Source organism: Delphinus delphis, chromosome 1 (assembly GCF_949987515.2).
Source record: "Delphinus delphis chromosome 1, mDelDel1.2, whole genome shotgun sequence".
Taxonomy (NCBI): Eukaryota; Metazoa; Chordata; class Mammalia; order Artiodactyla; family Delphinidae; genus Delphinus; species Delphinus delphis.
This window is the reverse complement of record NC_082683.1, coordinates 111553404-111568720: the sequence shown is the minus strand read 5'-3', so window position 1 is coordinate 111568720 and position 15317 is coordinate 111553404. Positions and strand designations below refer to the sequence as shown.

At 53.7% G+C, this 15317-nt stretch overlaps 1 protein-coding gene across 2 annotated transcripts; it reads right to left on the bottom strand.

Moving 5' to 3' along the window:
• Positions 1-109: 109 nt before the first annotated feature.
• DCST1 (DC-STAMP domain containing 1) lies at positions 110-15253 on the bottom strand. Of its 2 annotated transcripts, XM_060030990.1 has the most exons (16): positions 15193-15253; positions 14707-14832; positions 14345-14419; positions 9943-10071; positions 9457-9596; positions 8501-8717; positions 8256-8399; positions 7474-7595; positions 6923-7080; positions 4753-4852; positions 4532-4627; positions 4267-4393; positions 3765-3881; positions 3139-3281; positions 2904-3017; positions 110-381 (listed from the first exon to the last, which is right to left on the bottom strand). In XM_060030990.1, exons 1-16 carry the CDS (start codon positions 15251-15253, stop codon positions 127-129), a joined length of 2124 nt encoding a protein of 707 aa, XP_059886973.1. In that variant the 3' UTR covers positions 110-126. The 2 variants fall into 2 exon arrangements, with proteins under 2 accessions (XP_059886973.1, XP_059886980.1); XM_060030997.1 differs by lacking the exon at positions 14345-14419.
• Positions 15254-15317: the final 64 nt, after the last annotated feature.

Here is a 15317-nt window from a genome sequence, read left to right as displayed (position 1 = left end):
GCCAGTTCTCCCGATTGCCCGGCTCACCCTCCCGTACCGGACCCCCGCGAAGCGCGGGCAGCAGGCGTGTACAAAGCATTTTATTAAACAGGAAGGAGCGGGTGGGAGAGCCAGCAGGACGCCTCTTCACTCCGCGTAGGTAGCATCGTCGTTGCTGTCGCTGTAGGCGGAGGAGGAGAGCTCCTCGCGGGGTGTGCAGACCGGGCACCGCTGCCGCATGTCGTTCCAGCACGACCGGCAGTACACTGCCTCGCAATCCGGCGTAGGGCACACGTAGGACTCGGGCGTCTCGGGTGCCTGGCACACCACGCATCGCCTGCGCAGCCAGGGGCGCAAGAGGGGCAGGCAACGGCGGTGCAGGATGTCCGCCAGGTGGCGGCGCTGTTGGGAGGCAAGGGGGGTTTAGAGCCTGTTAGCGCTTCTTGTCTGAAGTCTCAAGGCCTGACTATGCCCACGTGTTGGAGAAAGCTAGATTGGGCAAAGACCCCTGGAGGGCGAGGGTGCTATGCAAGTGGGTCCTAGAGAGCCTCCCTCACTCCGTGATGGAGAGTGGGAGGATGAAGCCTCGATTCTCTCCCAGCCAGTAACAGCAACTACCAGCATCACGTTACCATAAATCGCCTTATTTGATTCTCACCGTGGGGCTGAGAAGTGAGTAGGACAGATAAGACTATCACTATTGTGTTCCCCCCCACTTTACAGATGAGAAAGATGAATCTCATAAATGTTAAGTGACTTCCCCAAAGGCACAGACTGAACAATCAAACCTGCCTGGACGCAGGTACCCTGATTCCAAATCACAAGCCTGGCTCATTATGCTCTCTCGCTCTCCCACCCTCTCTCCGCACAATTGCCAGGAATTCTCAGGCCACCTTACCAGATGCTCTTTGCTCAAGAAACTCCAGGGGGCACTTCCCTGGTGGTCCAGTGGTTAAGACTCCGCGCTTCTGGTGCAGGGGGCCCAGGTTTGATCTCTGGTCAGGGAACTAGATCCCACATGCCACAACTAAGAGCCTGCGTGCTGCAACTAAAAGATCCCGCATGCCGCAAAGAAAATCCCGCAGGCAGCAATGGGGATTCCGCGTGCCGCAACTAAGACCCAGAGCAGCAGCCAAATAAATAAATAAATATTAAAAAAAAAAAAAAAAAAAAAAAGGAACTCCAGGGGTTGGGACTTCCCTGGTGGTCCAGTGGCTAAGACTCCATGCTCCCAATGCAGGGGGCCCAGGTTCAATCCCTGGTCAGGGAATTAGATCCCACATGCCGCAACTAAAGATCCTGCATGCTGCAACGAAGATCCTGTGTGCCTCAACTAAGAGCCATTTATTTATTTGGCGCAGCCAAATAAATAAATGAATATTAAAAAATAAAAAAGAAAGAAAGAAGCTCCAGGGGCTCCACTGCCTGCCAAACAAAGGCAGAACTCCTGGGCTTGGCCTTCTGAGCCTTCCACAGTCTGGTCTCTTTCTAGCCTCTGCTCCAACTTACCCCTCCCTGAAATTTGCATCTTCTGTGCCACTTTCTCCTTAGACTAGCTCTGGCACTCGGCCTTCCCTTTGGACTCTGAGTCTTTGCACATTCTGTTCCCTTAGCTTGGAATGAATGCTCTTCACATTTCCATCTACCCATCAAAATCCAGTTAACTCCATGATCTGGTCGTGGAATCATAGTATGTTCATTTTCAGTGAGTTTCTTAGGAGGCTGGATCAAGATGGTGGAATAGAAGGACATGGAGCTCACCTCCTCCTGTAATATGTTCATTTTTTCATCAGACATTCATTCAGCCCCTACTGTGTGTCATGGGAGTTGGGGGATCTAGGCACTGGAGGAAAAAGTTAAGCAAACACAGTCTCTCACTTTTATGAGCTTTGTTAGGGCTGATTAAATAAGAGTGACTGCCACTTGTTTTTTAAATAGTATTGGGCACTGTACCGAGAAACTGTAAGTAAATTAACTCAATTCAAACAATAACCATGTAAGGCAGATATTGTTGTTATCATCTCTTTTTCAGGCAAGAAAACTGATGCTTGGAGAGGTGATCACTTGCCTAGGATCACACAGTGACAACTAACACGCGTACAGAATTTGCTATGTGCCTGCACCGTGACAGTGAAACTCATTTAATCCTTACTACAACTAGATGGAGTAGTTAACTCCATTTTACAGAAGGGAAAGACCAAGGCTCAGCATTTATGTGTGTTCAAGATCACACAATTGTCATAGTAATAAGGGGAGGAGCCAGGATTCAAACCCAGACTCTCTGGCACCAGAGCCCCACACCTGACCACCACTCTATTACTGATCTCTAGTGAGCAGGCCTTACAGATCTGTCCAAACTTCCCATTCTTCAGAGGAAAAACTGAGGTCCAGTGAAGACCATGGCCAAGGTCACACAGCTTAATGAGGGAGTGTGGACTGGAGCCTGCTTCTTCCCACGGTGTGCTCTTTCTGTATACTGCGTGCCCCTTCATGAAGCCTCCCTGATCCCCAGCCCACCTGCTTCCCCTCATCCACCAATCTCCCACCCCACCCACCGATGGGACTGCACTGAGGTTCTGGTCTGAAGCCCTCTCAGAAGAACCTGTGGCTTTGTCCTGGGTCCCTTGTTTCTGATGAACCCCTCTTGCTCTCCTTTGACCTGATGGTATCAAATCTGATTCCCCTTTTCTGCCTGCTTCCCAATGGTCCACTTAGGATCTCAGGCTGGGCTGAATCCTGGGGCACAGAGATGGACACAGCCTTGACCTCCAGGAGCTGGATGACCAGGGCCCTTGGCATGCATTCCATAAGAACTCACTGAGCATCAGTAGGCCTGGGGCCTTGGTGGGGGCTGGGTGGACTGAGGGGAGATGCCTGTCCCCCTCAGTTCTCAGACCCAGCCAGGGGCACAGGCCTGGACTTACAGGAGCCCTCTGCTGTCGTGCCCGTCTCACGATGGTGGCCCTCCTCAGTTGGGTGAAGGCTGCTCTCTTCCTCAGGAGATCGTTGTAGAGGAAAAGGATCCGCTTCTTCTCACGCTGGGGCCAGGGAGACAGTACAGAGGAGGAAGACATTCCCCAAAGATGGGGCTTGTGGGGAGCTGGGCTCAGGCTGGTGTGTTTGTGTATGCAGGGGTGGAGAGGGCAGGGTGAGGCGCACCTTGGGGAAGTAGAAGGCTACGATGACCCTCCGGAGCCGGTAGCTGAAAGCTTGGAGCAGGCAGAGACACACTAGCAGGCCGCTTGGTAGTGCAGCCCTCAAATAGGCCCTGGTACTCAGGAGCACGGGCTGGGGCAGGCAGGCTGGCAGAGGAGGCAGGCGTGTCAGGGATCTGGCCAGGACCGGCCGCGGCTCTGGGTTGAATTCCCCATGCCAGTGGGGTGTGGGTTAAATCTCTGATTACCCTGTTCTCCTCCTGCCTGCCCCTCACCCTGCAGAGCTGTGCTGTCGGACTATAGCCACTAGGCCCATGAGGCTATTTGCTCAACTTGGCACAGATGTAGAAATTTTCCATCACGGCAGAAAGTTCTGTTAAACAGCACTGCTCCAGAGGGCTGGGACCATCTGGCCCCAAAGCCCCAGCCCTCAGACTCCTCTGACCCAAGTCTGTCATCCTCCAAATCTTCAAGCCTGACCTGATGTTCCCTAGTTTAATTTCTCCAATGCAAGCACGCCAACCCCCATCTTGCCACAGCCAAGGCCCAGTCCCCCAACTCTTTGTCTTGGAAAGACCCTGGCCCTCCCAGCCCTCAATTCCTCTGATCCAAACTTTCAGCATCACTCACGCATGTTGTTGGATTCCACCACCGTCTCCGAGGAGGTGTTCAGGGCTCCGATGGTATTCCGAAGAAGCCGGGCAAGCATGGAGTCTCCCCCGACTTTCACCTCCAGTTTATGACTGCCTGAAGCCAGGATAGGGAACGTGGTGTGTGTGGGGCGGGGAGTCAGGAAAGAGTTGGAGTTAAGGGGATGGGGCAGGTTGGGGACTGGATGTAGGGGAGAGGTCAAGGCATACAAATACTTCTCAACTGCACGGGACTTTCCATCCCTTCACTGAGTACTAATTCCTCCTTTTGGTAGATATAAAGGGGGGTGGAAACAGAGGGCCCCAGTGATAGCTGTCAGGTTGCAGGGTTGATATTTGACCCTAAGGAGGACAGGGAGGGGCCGAGATGCAGAAGGAGGTGACGAAATTGGAAGAATTGGGGAGGGGTGTGTGCACAAGGGTGGGAGTTCTCCAAGGGGGTGTCTCTTGGGCCTGGAGCCTGGAGTGGGGACTGGGCTCACTGCGGAAGGAGTACTGCACAAAGGAGTGGTGGCGGATGGTGTCGAAGATGGAGTAGAGAGCCCAGTCCAGGCCACACAGCAGTAGTAGCAGCAGCAGCACGGGCAGTGTCTCCATGAGCTCCTTCATCTGCCCAGGGAGCAGGAGGGTCAGAGCTGGGTAGCGCCTTTGGCCCTGGCATGGAGTCCCCTCTGACGCCTTTGCCCTCCCTCCTGCAGATCCCGCCTCTAGTAGGATCCAGGGGCCTCCCCTTCGTGCCATCCTCACCACATTTCTCATTTCTGTGGCCTGGATAGTGGGGTCCCAGGGGAAGATGACGGTTTTCTTCTCAGCGCTGCGGAGTGGCAGCAGAGTCCGCTTGCCCTGGGAAAAACGTCCACATGGTGAGAGCACTGAGCGCCCTCTCCCTTTCCCCTCTGCCCTCCTGGAGCGTGAAGCCACACAGGGCACAGAGCAGGGCACCCTTGGGTAGGGCTGTGCCCACTCACCAGCTTCTTCCTGCGTTCATCGATCTGACAGAAGTAGGTGCTGATGTAGATGTTGTCGAAGCGGATATCCCCGTTATAGCTGTCCACATAGGAGAAGCACCTGTGGACGAGGGTGTCTCCATCGCCTCCAGGTTCACCCACCCCCAACCATGGGCTTCCCTGACGCACAGTCAGCTGGCCACCCAGCATGCACCGAGCACCACCTGCGTCCTAGAAGAAGGCTCTGCCCTGCCCTCCAGCAGTCCACGGTCCAGTGAAAGACATGCACATACACACGGATGAGACATAACAGAGGTGAGGAGGGGAGGGAGCGTCGTGTAAGTGCATGCGTGTGCCTGGGAGGTAGGGGAAGGTTTCCCAGGCATGGAACTTCCAGGATGAATATCAAGCAGAAGAAACAGCAGGAGCAAAGGCACGGAGACAAGGAAACCCCTCGAGGTTGAAGAAATCACCTGATCCATTGACTCCCACGTTCACCTCTCAAGTCCCTGCCTCTTGGCCGAGCCCTCAAAACATCTCCCGGAGGTCACTTCAAGCAAAACTCGTCTCAAGCATCATTTCCCTTCTCCTCTGACACACCCTTGTGTGTGGCGATGTTTTCCGTGTGTGCGTGTGTGTGCCCGTGCAAATGTAACTCTCCTCTGTGTATCTCCCAAAGTCCCACATAATGACTCAGTTTCCTGAGGAAAAAATGTTAATTGTTGGAAATGTGTTTAAAACTGTATAAGTACATTAAATAAGCTCTGTAAACCGTGAAACATAAGTTCCAATGCTGTTGGTTCTGGGACCCTGTAAAAATCCACATCTTTGCCTTTAGAAGTAACTATAAATGCAAAGAAAGACTGTGGGCGCCCCCTTGTGGAGAGACCTAGCGCTGTTGGGCCTGGGCCTCCTGAGTCTGGTCTCCGCCCCTCAGCCAGCTCAGCCCCTTCAGTGAGTGACCTCACCCAGGTTGAAAACCTGGAAGTGGCTTTTGACTCTGTGCCTCCTTCCTTCCCTCCCCAAGCTGGCTCTGAGACCTGCTGCACCTTCCCCCTACCTCCCTCCATCTCAGGCCAACTTCCTGCCATGCCCCACTCCACTCAGGCTCCCTAATCTCTGACCCAGTTTGGCCTCCCTGCCTCCAGGCTGTCCCAGTCCACCCTGCAACCTTGCAACTGTGGGGCAGTTCAGGGCCCTCCTGCAGGGATTTCCAGACTGTTCTGGCCATGCCCACTTCAGCCCAGTCCTCAACCCCAGCCTCTGCCTTCCACATCCCACAAATGCCAGATTCCTGGTCCAAGAGAACACCTTTCCTCTTCTTGACTGTAGCTCCCCATCTGCAGCCTTTTGAAGCCCAGTTATGGCCCTTGCAGGGGCCCCTCCTCGGCTCCCATACCAGTCCCGAGAGCCAGTCCATAGTACAGCCCTTGAACCATCTCTGGTTTGTGGATGCCTCGCCTGCCTCCCCTAGACCCTGAGCTTCTTGAAGGCAGGAATATGGCTCATTGATCTTCGTCGTCCCACAGGGCCCTGGGCACACACATAACCACTCACCTGCTGTCACTCTAAGCCCCACAAACAGGGGCAGAGAGAGCAGGCGCCCCTGTGGCCGCCCTTGCCCAGCCCCTGCCCATCTCAGGCATTTGGGGGTGGAGACAGGAAATAAAGGGTCCAGAGGTCAGCAGGGAAGCTGAGTGAGGCTCAGGGCAGCCCAGCTGGATGCCAGGCTGGGTGGGGTTGAGGACTTTGGTCCAAATGGAGGGAAAGTAGCAGCCAACGCAGTGGGCGGGAGAAAATGAAAGCAGAGTTGGACGATAAAAATGGCACAAAGTCAGAGCCAAGGGGAATATGAAGGGCAAGAAAAAAAATCAAAAGTCAAAGCTAAAAGTGGAAAAAAAAAAAGTCAGCGTTGGGATAAAGGCCGGAAGGAGGTAGATGAATGAAGACGGTCGCCCTTTTAAGGTGGTGGGAACATGGGTAACTGTTTCTTCTGACAAAATGTCCACATTTCTCTTACCTTTGGGTAAACAGCGATCCCAGCTCTGTAAAAAGGCAAAGTTAAAGGCGCAAGAACATTCACATTCAGAGTCGGAGGAGGGCCCTGCAGCTCCATTCTTAGGGCCTCCCTCAGGGCAGGTCTCCAATCTGGAGCGGAGGAAGGGGCATCTGGGTGGAGGTCAGGACTCACGCGTGGAGGACGAACAGGAAGGTGCAGGAGAGCAGCACGTGCAGCAGCCCCAGGATCCACTCGAGCCGGGCCTCCTGGCGTCTCACGTAGTCCCGCACCTCGGTGCTCACGTGTTCCCAGCTCGTGTTGAGGCCCAGCACCCCAGCCCGCTTCTCTTCCTGGTGGACGGCCCGGGTGCCGACTCAGAGGCCCAGACCCAGCCTCCCAGCCTCTCTGTGGCTTCTCTCCCCTGATGCCCCGCTCCTGTCCCCAGCTCTTCCCAGGACCTTTAGGAGTTGCCGCTGTCTTCTGTTCGCTGCCCTCCTTGACACAGTCTTTCACCTGTATGAGCTGACACCTCCTCACACCTGGCCGACCACCCATCCAGAGGCAGGTCCCTGTGCCCGCCGCAGGCTCGGCACCCTCCCTCTCCTGTCACCCAGTCCCAGCACCACTCCTCGTCTCTTCCGCCTCCCTCACAGCCAGCCACCTCCCTCCTGTGCCCGCTCCCTTGCTCTTTTCCTCACGCCCTGTTCCCTGTGCCCCCCACCCTTACACTGCCCCTCTCCTACCTTGAGGTTAATAGTGGCTGAAAATTCCCCCTCCAGGCCGCGAATAGACTGATTGAGGGAGTCATAGGTCTGCCCAAAGTTGCCTTCTACTGGGATGCGACTACGGCACCAAACTTCCATCACTGGTGGACAGGGGGGCCAGGTTAGGGGCCTCCCTGGGCCCGGCCTCCAGTCCTCCCTTCCCGTGATCCTCTTCATGCTACTTTTTTGTCTCTCTGCCCATGACTTTCTTTCTTTCTTTTTTCTGCACTATGTGACTTGTGGAATCTTAGTTCTCCCGCCAGGGATTGAACCTGGGTCCTTGGCAGTGGGCGTGCAGAGTCCTAACCACTGAAAGTCCCCGCCCATGACTTTCTACCACCCCGAGTCTTTCCCCTGTTTACTCTCCTTGAATTCTTTCCCCCATTTTTTTCACCTGTCTATAACCATACCAAACACTAACTAATTATGACAGCCGATACTTAATAGAGCCATTCCTCTGTGGGCCAGTTCTGTTACCTGCTTTACATGTATTATCCCCTTAAATCCTCAAAACCCCTAATGGCATGAGTACTATCATTATGCCCATCTTTCAAATGAAGAGACGAAGCTGAGAGCCTTGCTGTAAACTCACCTGAGTCACAAAGCTGGTCAGTTGGAAGGGCTGGACCCTGAGGATGCTGCGTCCTCAGAGCCGAAAGCCTCCCCTCCTGAATGCCTTCCTGCCCTGCACCTACCCAGCGGTCCCCAAGGACTCAGATCCCTAGCCCTGCTGCTCCCCTCCCTCCTGCCACTATGCTGACCCTTGGCAATGCCACAGAAGAACTTGAACTTCATGGGCAGGCAGAGCAGGTGGTTGAGCAGTGGGACCCAGATGCGTTGAAGGCACTCTCTGTGCTTTTGGTCAAACCAGCGGCGGCAGTTTATCATGGCCTTGTTCACCACATCTGTGGGAAGGGGCAGTGCGGGTCCGAGGTCCCCACACCCTGACCCGGAGCCCTGGCCCGGCGGCCCTCCCCGCCCTCCCCTGCCCAGGGATCCCCCTCACGGGAGCAACGCAGCTTGGTCTTCAGCTCATACATCTTCTGTGTAGAGAGGCGGTGTCTGAAGGCTGAGGCGCGGAGGGTCTCTCTGCCTGGGGCTATCTCCTCCGAGCCCTCGGCATCCTCGGGCGCGTATCCACTCTCACTGCTCACCTGGGCATCCAGTTCCTCAAAGGTGTTGGTGATGTTCTGAGTCTTGGCTTTCAATGACTCTTTGCTGCTCTGGGGTCGGAGGGAGGAAAGGGGTCAGGCATGCGAGCTTAGAGCTTCTGCTGCCAGACAGCCTGTTCTTCCCCTGTTAGCCAAGCTTTGGGCTCTTACCTCAAGCCTATAAGGAGCCTAGGCCCAGAGATGGCCTCTCGCCTCAAACAGTCCACTGTTCGTAGTGCTTGGGAGCCCCCTCTCCTCCCCAGGTGCCTCTGCTCTGCTTACATCCCAGGCTCCCAGCTCCTCCTGAGGCCTCCCATCCCAAGTCCTGGTTAGTCAAGGAGGGGTTCCCCAGGTCCTTGGACTTCACCCCTCATCACTAACCTCTCAGGCCATTGTGCCATCTCAATGTCCCTGACTCCCAAGCCCCTCAGCCCTTCTCTCCCCAACTCCTCAACTTTCCAATTCTTCTAATCTCCAGTACCCAATTCCCTCATCCCCTGATCCTCAAAGTTTCCAAACTCCTCAAGGCCAGGGCCCCCAGTTTCCTGACGTTCTAGCTCATCTGCGCAGAGTACCACCTACTCAGGTGTTTGGAAGTGTGTGTGTGGTGTGTCCCAGTGGCTGCGGGCAGGGGCTCTCCTGGCATTGAGTGTCCAGGGATCAGGGCACATCCTGCAATGTTTGGGAACAGTTCTGCCAAAAATGCCAGTACCGCCCCCATTGGGAAACTGTAAGTCCAGGGTCCCAGCTCAGGTCATCTAGGCCCTGCGGGGAGAGGGACCCCTAGGCCCTGCCTGTGTAGGGTCCTGACCAGCAGGTCCTTGAACACTGCCCGCAGGGGGGCTGTGGAGACACGCCAAGCCGAGCGGGTGTTGTTGATCTGCAGCTCCACAGTGCAGCCGAGCGATGCTATCACCTCATTGAGGTTGTGCCGCAGGTTGGCCACTGGTCCTGGGGGAAGATGCCCTGGTAGATTATCTCCCTCTAGAGCCAATTAACTTTCTTCAGCCCATCCCTAGCTCCTGCTCTGCGGGCAGTGACCACCTTCTAGAACTGTACACTGATGGGGCTCAGAAGCTGGTGAGAGGTCATCTCATTCAACCCCTGATGTTTTTCTCTGTGTAAACTAAGGTGGCCCAGAGATGTGGAGGAACTCTCTCAGGGACACACAGCAAGTTGGAACAGCTGGGATTAGACCCCCACTCTTTCTCCTTCTCCAGGCCTGGCTCTCAATGGATGGCCCACCCAGGGTCACTGCTTCAGTGTCACTAACTGGTACCCAGGGGCACACACTCACCCTCATAGATGGCGGCCAAGGCATATCCCAGCACAAAGAGCCGGCCCTCCTTGCCCAGCATCTTGGGTACTAGCAGGAGGCTGGCGCAGCGGATGTGAGGGGAGGTACCCCAGCCTATGGCCCCCAAGCCTGTCAGGAGAGCCCAGGAGGTGTTGAGGCAGAGTCAGGACGCTAAACCACCAGGTTTGCAGAGCACACACCGCCCCCCCACCACCCCGCACAACTCCCTTCTAGAACCATCACTGTACTGCCCTTGTCCCATTTACACTGACTCTGATAGGCCTTCTAGACCACTCATTCATTCATTTATTGAAGAGCCATTTACGGAGTTCGACTGTGTGGCAGCCTGTGGAAGGGCTTGGAGAGATGGCTAGAGATTGAAAAGCCATGGTTGGTGATTGACTTGGTGTGTGTATGAGTGTGTGGGTTTGTGTTAGGGAAGGGGGCCAACACTTCCCTTTTCCAGGCTGGATTCACACTAACCCTAGGTACTGAGGGAGAAGAGAGAGCAAGAGAAAAATTCTGGAAACAGGCACTGGTGCTCAGAGCAGTGAGAAGAGAGGCCACAGCCACCTCAATATTCCCCGTGCTCTGACACCTACAGCACTCACCATCTCGGTCCCTAATTTTAGCCCTTAATCGTGTACCTCCTGGTATGTTTTAGCAGTTTCACATGTGTCTCCCTGTGGTCTCTGCAGGGAGACAGTGAGCTCCTTGAAGCTCGTAATCCAGGGAGAGAGACAGACGGGTAAACAAATGACTGCAACACCAAGTGCTAAGTGCACAGGGAGGTGCTTATACAGAGCTGTGGGAGCCAAGGAGGGAGCGGGTATTTCTGCGGGGGCGGGTGGGGCTGGGAAGGCTGGACAAAGGAGGTGATGTGTCAGCTGGGCCTGGAAGATGAGTAAGTGTTGTTAGGCATTCCAGGCCAAAGGAACAGCATAAACTGGTCAGGGAACCTAGAAGATTCCTGTGTGGATAGAGCATTCTCCCAAGGATCGCCAAAGCAAAATCCCAAGTCCTGACTCTTCCCTCCATCTGCACTGCCCTCATAGAGTCCCCAGCGTCTCTCACTGGGACTAACTAGTCCCCTAGCTCCTCTCTTGCTAACCTAAACTTCCATTTTCACAAGGCAGCCAGAGGGATCTTGTAAAAATGAAATCCGATCATGTCCCTTTTCCGCTGGAAACCATGCAGTGACTTTCCGTCTCACTTGGGAACAAATCCAGACTCTCCTAATACGGTCGACCGACTCTCGTGATCTGGCCCCTGACTACCTTCTGAAGTGATCTCATGCTCCTCAGCCCTTTGCCCACCATGTCCGCCCACGCTGGCCTACTGCTGTTCCTAGAACTTGCCAAGCTCATTCCTCCTCTCAGGTCTTTGCCCTCGCTGTTCCCCCTGCCAGGAGCACTCGTCCTCCTAGAGTCTTCACCTGGCCGGCTCCACCAGCCTTTTGGCCAAGACTCAAGCTGAGGACGACAGTGGATAAATAGTTGTCCTACATTCTGAGGATGATTGATTGTTGACCAAGCGTTGCTCTACATTCTAAAGAGAGCCCCGTGGAGCTTGCTGGTCCCAGTCTGGGCTTTACCAAAAGAGCAAAACTGGTTTTACACCCCTCTACCCCAACAGGTCTATACAAAGGCAAGACCAGAAATCTGAGTTTTCTGGACATAGAGAGAAGTGGTTAGAGTTGGCAGACATGGGAGGAGAGTCTGAGGAGAGGATGGGTGTTCACTTCCTCATGCCCAGTGACAGACTCCAAGAGAACCCTTCTGAAGCTGGTGCTGCAAGAAGGGGAACCCGGCTCATCCCTCCCAGCTGGACACCCGCTGAGCTGCAGAGCCTGGCAGGGCCACCCCAGGGCTGTCACTGGAGCACAGAGAGGGAGGAGAGTTCACGGACGTGCTCAGCAGGGCCTCCCGGGAGTGTCGGGGAAACATGAACATGGAGGGTGGTACTCGCTTCTCATCATGACAGGGGAGAGGGCAGCTGCAAGGGGCCCTGCTTTCCCAGTTTGGCAGGGCAAGGATGTGTGCATTTCCTTTGGGACAAGCAGACGTGTGGAGGGCATCAGGCCTCAAGCCATCCCTCTGGGATGGGGACCCTCTGCCTGCTTGGGTGGAGGCGTCTAAAGGTAAGAGGCTGCAGGTGGCCTGTAGGAGCTACAGGGAGCTTCATTCGAAGTCAGTCAAAGAGAACTGCCCTCAGCAGGAAACTGGGCACTGTGCGGTCCACACAGAGCCTCCAGCGGGACCATGAATGGGCCCCCCGAGACAGCCAGGATGTGAGCACTCGCCGCACAGAGGCGGTGGAATTCAAACAGTATCGATGACTTCAGACTTTTGTCCCTTTTCCTCTAATTCTTCTAATCCCCTTTCTGACATCAGAAGAACCAGAAGGGGAAGGAAGTGGAGAAAAACAGTGAGTGAGCAGGCTGTGCCCCCTTCTCCACCGCGGGACCTCACGCCAGGGATCAGGCCTGAGCTGCGGGGCAAGGGGGCGGTAAGGAGGGAAGATGTTTGAGAATGGACGTGAGATTGAAATCTTGACGTAGACTGGATTGGACCTCTTAAACCCTAAAAACAATCATAATTACTGAAGCAGGACTAGGTCTTCTAGATTAAAATCACCAGAAAGCTAAGGGTCTGTGTGAGAGGTCATCAGTGGGAGAAAGGTTGGAATACAGTGGTCAGGGAAAAAGTAGTTTCCTGTTGGTATCCCATAGAGGTAGATCATTCAGTGAACCGGGGATGATGCCATGTCCGAGCCCCTTGCCTGGGACAGTGTTAGGAAGGGACACGTGCTGTCGCTCTGACCAAAGAGGTGTGGGGGAAGTTGGCTGGGGGGTTACGGGAAGTTTTCTTTGTTCTTATAAGAGACATGAGGAAGGAATGTTCTGCTCTTTTGACACTCCTGTATGAGGATGTGATGCCTGGATTTGCTGCAGCCATTTCATGACCCGAAGAGGAATGATGTACAGACCAAAGACGGCAGAGAAAAAAGTCAAAAGGAAGCTGAGTCTTGGTGGGTTTACTGAGCTGCTGAATTATCCAAACTCCAAAACCACTCTACCTTGAACTTGTGATATGAGATGATAAACTCCCTCTATGGTTAAACCACTTTTAGGTGGGTTTTCTGTTCTTGCGGCCCAACACCTCCTGATACGAGGTCTCCAATCAAATGTCACCTTCTCTGAGAAGCCTTCCCTGACTACTCAAGCTAGCTCCCAATCCCTTTCTATCACATCCCCCGGTTTACTTTTTTCATAACACTTGTCACCATCAGAAATGCTCTTGTTTATTTCTTGTTCATGTGTTGTCTAACTCTCTCCACTAGAATGTAAACTTGAAAGAGAACGTAAACTCTGAAAGAGCTGGGTGTGCGGGTGTGGGGTTGGGGAGGGGGGAAGTAGTTGAAGGGAATTAAGAGGTACAAACTTCCAGCTATATAATAAATAAGTCACAGGGGTATAATATATAGCGTAAAGAATTTGGCCAATATCCTTATTGACCAAAATATGGCCAATATTTTATAATAACTTTAAATGGAGTATAACCTATAAAGATATTGAATCAATATGCTGTACAGCTGAAACTAATATAACATTGTAAATTAACTGTAAATTAACTGTACTTCAGCTGTACAGCTGAAACTAATATAACATTGTAAATTAACTGTACTTCAATTAAAAAAAGAACATGGCCAATAATATTGTAGTAACTTTGCACAAGGACAGATGGTTCCTAGACTTATCATGGTGATCATTTCATAATGTCTGAAAATGTCAAATCACTGTGTAGTACACCTGAAACTAACATAATATTGTACAGCAACTATATGTCAATTAGAAAAAAAAAGAAATCATTATATAAAAAAGAAATCATTAGATTTATATTGTAGCTGTCACTGCACATGTATATATACAAGTATGCACTATACATTACAATGTATGTATGTGTGTGTAATATGTGTTATATATATTATAAGCTCTAGGAGTGTAAAATTTTTTTTTAAAGTGCTGGGTGTTTGTCAACCTTGTCCACTGCTGAATCCTTAGCAAGTGGTCAGTTAGTGCTAAATGAATGAATGAGTGAATGAATTGAATTTATCAGGAGCAGCAGGAAACAAGACCAGAGAGGTCAGGAGAGATAGGGATTATGAATGGTCGTGGGGTTTGGACCATATCATGGGGGTAATAGGGAGTCCCTCAGATTGGGGAGACTCTAGTGGGCAAGGACTGTGTCTTCTTCTGTAGACTGGGGGCCTCTTCCCTCCTCTCAAAGGCCAAAACAAGGCTGAGGCTACAAGGGACACTTGGGAACAGAAGAAACAAGTGCAGACTCCTCCCTGGGCACCCAGAGCTGGGCTGTGTCCCTGTCCCTAGCCCGGCACTAACCCACCAAGCCGTACAATGTCACCATCTTCTGATCTTCATAGATGTTCATAGGGTTCACCAGGAGCTGAAAGAGACCTAAGGATACAGGGTGAAGCCAAAGGTCAAAAGATGGGGCCCTACGGCTTTCCTGGTGGTGCAGTGGTTGAGAGTCCGCCTGCCGATGCAGGGGACACGGGTTCGTGCCCCGGTCCGGGAAGATCCCACATGCCGCGGAGCGGCTGGGCCCGTGAGCCATGGCCGCTGAGCCTGCGCGTCAGCAGCCTGTGCTCCGCAACGGGAGAGGCCACGACAGTGAGAGGCCCGCGTACCGCAAAAAAAAAAAAAAAGATGGGCCCCATCCCTGACGTCTGCCCTGTACTCACCTATGGCCAGGAGCCCCCCGGCGCCTGCCCCCAGCAGGAGAGCACTGACCGGAAACTCGCCCGGCTGGCGCCACAGGAATCGGCTACAGGAGACGGGCAGCCCCCAGCTCAGGAACCTCTGCACCGCTGAAGGGTCGAAGAGTTTAGCCCAGCGAGGCCAACATACCACGCTTCCGGCTGGGGCGTGATTCATTAGGTTTAGGGGCTTGCAGCGGGGTAGAGGCTGGGGGAACCCGGATGAGGGTGGCAGGAACTTGGGGGATCCTGAAGGAGGATGAGGGACCCTGGGGAAGTGGGGCAGACATGAGCGAGAGAAGAAGAAAGGGCTAGGCCGGAGGAGGGCACTGGATGAGGGGGTGGAGGCTGGGGGACCCCAAAGTGGGGGAAGGTGCTGGGGTCCTGGAGGAGAGATTGGGTGAGAGGAGTGGGGGCTGGGAGCCGCTGGGAGTCACGGGGAAGGGTCGGGGTCTCTGGTGACTGACTCACTGGTGTGGGGTAGTTTCCTTTTTTGCCCTTTTGCTCCGTTCTGATGAGGTCTGATGGCCATAAGTGTGCTCTGGATGAACCTCTCTCCTCCCAGAAGTCTCCTCGGAGATGTCCTTGGACGAGAG